The sequence below is a fragment of the Cherax quadricarinatus genome, chromosome 35 (assembly GCF_038502225.1).
Source record: "Cherax quadricarinatus isolate ZL_2023a chromosome 35, ASM3850222v1, whole genome shotgun sequence".
Classification (NCBI taxonomy): Eukaryota; Metazoa; Arthropoda; class Malacostraca; order Decapoda; family Parastacidae; genus Cherax; species Cherax quadricarinatus.
This window is the reverse complement of record NC_091326.1, coordinates 20,728,861-20,735,047: the sequence shown is the minus strand read 5'-3', so window position 1 is coordinate 20,735,047 and position 6,187 is coordinate 20,728,861. Positions and strand designations below refer to the sequence as shown.

The window sequence follows — 6,187 nt, the reverse complement described above, 5'->3', positions numbered from 1 at the left end:
CGGACTAATTTAATTTACACTATTCCTTATGGGAACAAATTCGTTCGGTATTGGCACTCAAACAGCATTCAAGAATGAAATAAGTTCGAAAATCGGGGTACCACTGTACTTGATGGGTTACTGACAAGAATTGTTGATACATTGTTGATAATTATTTTTTAAATGTTATTCATTTCACATAATTGAAATAACACATTTCTTTGAGAAAGTCTGCTTTTTAATTCTGATTGTTAAATGCACTGACTTTCTTTTGGTCAAGGTTGACTTCTTCATCTACAAAAATAATTATGATTTCTTGAGCAGTGCATCTGCATGTGGTTGTTATTGTTAAAGTTTAGATCTGTGAGAGGTAGTATGTAAGTACATTTTATTTATTGCTGCTTCTCTTCCACCAGGTCATTATACCAATATCATTGTATGTTACAATTGAAGTGATCAAGTTGATGCAGATTTACCACATACACTGTGACAAAGATTTTAAAGACAAGAAAAGTGGCAAAACTATAGGTAAGGCAAAAGTATATTTCAAAAACAAATTTTAATTTGTAGTCGAAGATATCAAGTGGTATGTACTACTGTATTTGTGTATGTAATAAGTGGGTTATGATATTCAAACAATAACATTAGCATTAGCTATTTGATATACATGCAAGGCTATTATGTCCTGTTTTCTTGCTTTTACTTGAATTTTGGGATGCATTTTTATATTACTGTTATATTAAAATAAATTTGAAGATTTTGTAGGCTATTAGTGTTTTATATTTTTTTCCAACACGCCAGCCGTCTCTCACCGAAGCAGGGTGACCCAAAAAAGAAAGAAACACTTTCACCATTATTCACAGATAATCACTTGTCTTTGCAGAGGTGCCCAGATATGACAGTTTAGATGTCACTCCAAACAGCCAGTATCTAAACCCCCTCCTTTAAAGTGCAGGCATTGTACTCCCACCTCCAGGGCTCAAAATTGATGAGTAGGGATGTTTCAAGCTGCAGGGTCATTTGAATTGTGATCTTTGTGCACTTCTGACAAGGCAGCTATTGAATGAATGATGTTCAATGTTACGTTTTTGGGGTCACTTTACCTTGGTAGGAGACAGCTGGTGAAGTATAAAAAACTTTGATGTACTTAATCCTGAGTTCCTTCATTTAGAAGTGCAATGCATTTTATTTTCTATCTCTTAAATTTTAAGTGAAATTTTTGGATATTTATTCTAGGGTTTATTTATACACAAATTCACAGAATGTCGAGCACTTAACATCCCTGAGGAACTAGGCCAAGTCGAATATGTATTTACTGACAAGACAGGGACACTTACAGAAAACAATATGGTCTTCCAGTGCTGCTCTATCAATGGTACAGACTATACTCACACACCTGTTATCAACAAGAATCAGGTTTGTATTATTATCACCATATCATGCAAATTTAGATTTGGCTTAACTTTGTTGTCTAAAAATAAATTAGATCTTGCTTATCATAGCAAAGACACATAATGTAGAAATAAATATTGTACAGTATTATACAGTAATTCATTCTTTTATATTTAATATGAGAAGTAATGTATTCTTTAAACTATTCAATCCTTGAACCAGAACTCAGATGAGAGAGACACTTTCACCTTGAACAATCAGCTGCAGGAGGAACTTGCTTCAATTGAGCTTCCATTGATATATGCCCAACCAGGTAGTCGACAGAATCCTACTACTCTCTGTCCTCCGAAAGATTCTCCATCTGAGAGAATCATGGATTTCTTTTTCACCCTTGCTGCTTGCAACACTGTTGTTGTTGCAAAGTATCCCCATCGTGATGCAGTATGTCTTTTTACCCCTTATGTTTTTAATGTTTAATTGAATAATTGAATATTTTTAATGTGTAAATGTGTATGTGAGCCACCTTGAGAACTCAACATTATTCAAGTTTATTTTTTAAACTTTTATTTATTACAAATTTTTAATACACAGTAATTGCAGGGAAAATTATTTATTTTTTCAGATGAATGCAAGTGGTATGATTGTGCCAAATGAAAGTGCCAATAGTTCAAGTATCAATGTGGTAGATACCAGCAGTAACACCACCACTACTAGTATTGGTTCCAGTTCATGGGGGCCCAATCGTGTATTAAGAGGATTTCTTTCCTTCTCTCGTCCACTTTCGCCAATTGCCTCTTCTCCTCATAGTACTCCACCGCATACACCAGAAGCATTGCCACGATATGCAGCTCCAACCACCCTTACTGCAAATTATGATCAATCATCTACTTCTGTAAGCATAACACTGAACCCAATCAGTCAGTCAAACGGTTTAGAGAACGTCCGTATATGTGACCTTGAGTCTCAACCAAATTCCTCCCCTTTGCGACCATCTCTTCTAAATATCCAAGCAGCACAAATATATAATCCTAACTTTACGAGGGATTCACGTTCTCCTACACCATCACCTATGGATATTACTCCCATCTATGAAGCTGAGAGTCCAGATGAACTAGCTCTAGTGGATGCAGCATACAAATATGGATTCCGCTTGCTCAGAAGAACTTTGCACAATATTTTGATTTCACTTCCAGGTAATGTCCATTGTATTGTTTGTCGCTAAGATCTATAAAAAAATTAAAAAGTGATTGTTTCCAAATAATACTCTGAAAGATGTATTTGATTTAGCTAGAGTCTGAATTTCAAACATAATAAGTTTGCACTCAGTGATCCATCTCCTTTGTACATCACATCATACTATAATCTAGTTATTTCATTCATAACTATGAATAAACAATTTCACTGTAGAAGCAATATGGATCATGATTAAAGAGACATATGCAACAGTTCGGCATCTTTATTGCTGAAATGTTTTGCCTACACAGTATGCTTCTTCAGCTTCTTGGAGCTGAACTTCTCCAGGCTGAGGGACTGACAGTCTCAACCTGTTTCTCCAAGGTTGATGGACTGATTGCCACTAGTGCTTCTGTCTACAATACATTCCTCTCTCTATTTGACTGATGAAGTCTACTGCATAGGTGAAACTTTTCAACAATAGAAACCCAACTGTTACACATGTGCCTTAATCATAAACTTGTTGGTATTTTATACAATTTTCAACAATATGGATAGTGTGTATTAGTTTTTCTTCCATATTATTATTGTTATTATACAAAGAACAGCCATTGTCTGTTGAAAGTACAGTATGAAAGTTTTCCTTTTCTTAGCACAGTACAGTGGTATCCCGAGTTTCGAACTGCTCCCAACCTGACCAATTATTTAAGTGTATTATTGTAAGTGCTTTTACATTATTCCTTATGGGGAACAAATTCATTCAGTAATGGCACTCGAACAGCCTTCTGGAGCCAAGAAAGTTCGAAACTCGGGGTACCACCATATAAGGAAAACATATTTAATCATTTATCTTAATTGTTTTAAATTGTGATCAGTTAGTGTTTGAGTATTGTTGATGTACATTTTGCAGGATATGGATTGTGTGAATATGAAGTCCTCCATGTATTACCATTCGATTCCAATCGAAAGATGATGTCTATAATTGTTTGCCATCCTGACACCCAAGAAAAAATTCTGTATTGCAAAGGTGAGGATTTTCATGAGTACGAATCATTGGCAATGAGGAGTACAATTTTTTTTTTCTTTTTCTTTTAACAAACCTGCTGTCTCCCACCTAGGTAGGATAACCCAAAAAAGAAGAAACATTTTCATCATCATTCACTCCATGACTGTCTTACCAGAGGGGCTCTGCTACTACAGTTCAAAACTGCAAATATCCCCACCCCTCCTTCAGAGTGCAGGCACTGTGCTTCCCACCTCCAGCACTGAAGTCAAGCTAACCATTCTCCCTGAAGCCTTTCATACATACTACCTTGCTCACACTGCAACAGCATATCAAGTCATAATAACCACTTACCTCCTTTCACTTCTATCTAACATACACACACATGCTTGTTGGATGTCTGAGCCCCTCATACACAAAACCTCTTTATATCCTTTTTCCCAAACTTATCTAGGACGACCCCTACTTAACCCTTTCAGTGTCGTGACCCCTACTCTCAAACTTGCTTTCAGGGTAGCAAAATTTTCAAAAGAAATTTTTTTATTATTATTTTTCTTATGCAATGGTAGAGAATATTTTTCTGAAGGTAATAAAACAAAAAGCTCAAAATTTGATGGAAAACTGACGAAATTACGCATTCATGAATTTTGCTGTCTCAGTGATACTTAAGCATCGATGGGTTTTGTCCAATTTGAGTCTGATTTCAAGATAATTCTATTGTTCCAGTTGACCAGATTATTAGCTATTTCTCTAGTATGTTTTCCATTCTATCGATCGAGTACAAGAAACTGCCCATTCAGCTATTTAAACTACCCAATAAAGTGATCAGAAATTGGTAATTTTGACAATTTCAAACAAAATTCAGTAAATGCCAATTTCAGAATAGGCTCCAAAATAAGCAATGCCGACATTCCCAGCACTAAAATATTTACTCTGTTCATTAGTCACGTCTCCAGGCCCCTCTTATATTACGCTTGCTTTCCATTTTGAATTTTTATTCATAAAAAAAAAAAATAGAAGATTTACTGTTATGCAGACTACTGCATTATTATAATTGTATAAATTAGGAAAAGGTGTGGAGTTAATAAAAGTATTAGTCAGAGGGCAGAGGAGGGGTTGTTGAGGTGGTTTGGTCATTTAGAGAGAATGGATCAAAGTAGAATGACATGGAAAGCATATAAATCTATAGGGGAAGGAAGGCGGGGTAGGGGTCGTCCTCGAAAGGGTTGGAGAGAGGGGGTAAAGGAGGTTTTGTGGGCAAGGGGCTTGGACTTCCAGCAAGCGTGCGTGAGTGTGTTAGATAGGAGTGAACGGAGACGAATGGTACTTGGGACCTGACGATTTGTTGGAGTATGAGCAGGGTAATATTTAGTGAAGGGATTCGGGAAAACCAGTTATTTTCATATAGTCGGACTTGAGTCCTGGAAATGGGAAGTACAATGCCTGCACTTTAAAGGAGGGGTTTGGGATATTGGCAGTTTGGAGGGATATGTTGTGTATCTTTATATGTGTATGCTTCTAAACTGTTGTATTCTGAGCACCTCTGCAAAAACAGTGATAATGTGTGAGTGTGGTGAAAGTGTTGAATGATGAAAGTATTTTCTTTTTGGGGATTTTCTTTCTTTTTTGGGTCACTCTGCCTCGGTGGGAGACGGCCGACTTGTTGAAAAAAAAAAAATGTCAGTGAATTCCCAAATGTGTATAGACTGGCAAGTTGGATGCGTATTGGACAGTGATGTCAATTGTGATGCATCTTCCATTCTATCAAATTAGACCAAGAAACTTAGAAGACAACCATAAAACCATACAAAAATACACCACAAAGTTGCTATTTTAAACCAAAAACTTGTTTTTTTTTTCCTCATTATGCACTGCATGCTGCAGGATTATTTTTTATGGTGCACACTTACCGCGTAGACCCATTCTCTCGTATCTAGGAACAGATTTACCACTCAGAGCTTATCTGGGTGAGCTGAGCTCATGGCGTTATACTATGGGACTGACACTGGCTTCAAAGCTGTGATACATTGGGACCGACCCTGAAAGGTTTAATACCTGCTCCTAGGCTGAGGGACTGTTTACCTCATTGTCTACTTCTCCAGTCTTCTGTATTGTATTGATAAAGCCACTGGTTGGCAAAACTTTTATAAAAGATACCCAGATGTTGCTCATGTGTAATTCTTCACAATATTGTAGGAGTCTTGGAAGAGTATGGATATGTTTTATGGCAAATAGATTTTCATCATACATATGTGGATGACTGGAAAAAATATGACAAAGTACTGTAAAATATTTTTAACTTTTTTTTTTTTTTTGCTTCCAGGTGCTGATTCTGCAATACTTGACAGGTTAAATAGAGGAGTAGATGACAAAACAAAGTTTAGAATATTCCGTACTCAGCAACACTTAAATAGCTTCTCCAAAAAGGGTCTTAGAGTTCTCTGTATGGCAAAGAGAGTCTTGACTGACACAGAGTACAAAGACTGGACAATGAAGCACAAAGAAGCTGAGAACTCACTCTCAAATAGAGATCACAAACTACAGGAGTCCTATAGTAGGATTGAGAAAAACCTGAATTTAATAGGTTAGTCTTTTATGGAATCACAAGATGATTGCTTTTGTAATGTATATCTTAGTTGA

The 6,187-nt window shown here is 36.4% G+C and overlaps 1 protein-coding gene across 2 annotated transcripts in view; it reads left to right on the top strand.

Moving 5' to 3' along the window:
* Window positions 1-395: 395 nt before the first annotated feature.
* LOC128695093 (phospholipid-transporting ATPase VD) overlaps window positions 396-6,187 on the top strand; it is a gene marked incomplete at its 5' end in the record, with an annotated part of 81,919 nt that continues 76,127 nt past the window's right edge. For both annotated transcript variants that reach the window (XR_011392815.1, XM_070091427.1), the window contains 6 exon segments: window positions 396-507; window positions 1,241-1,395; window positions 1,594-1,812; window positions 1,994-2,564; window positions 3,455-3,571; window positions 5,871-6,131. Coding sequence is in view for 1 of the 2 variants with exons in the window: in XM_070091427.1 (XP_069947528.1) it covers window positions 396-507; window positions 1,241-1,395; window positions 1,594-1,812; window positions 1,994-2,564; window positions 3,455-3,571; window positions 5,871-6,131 (1,435 nt within the window).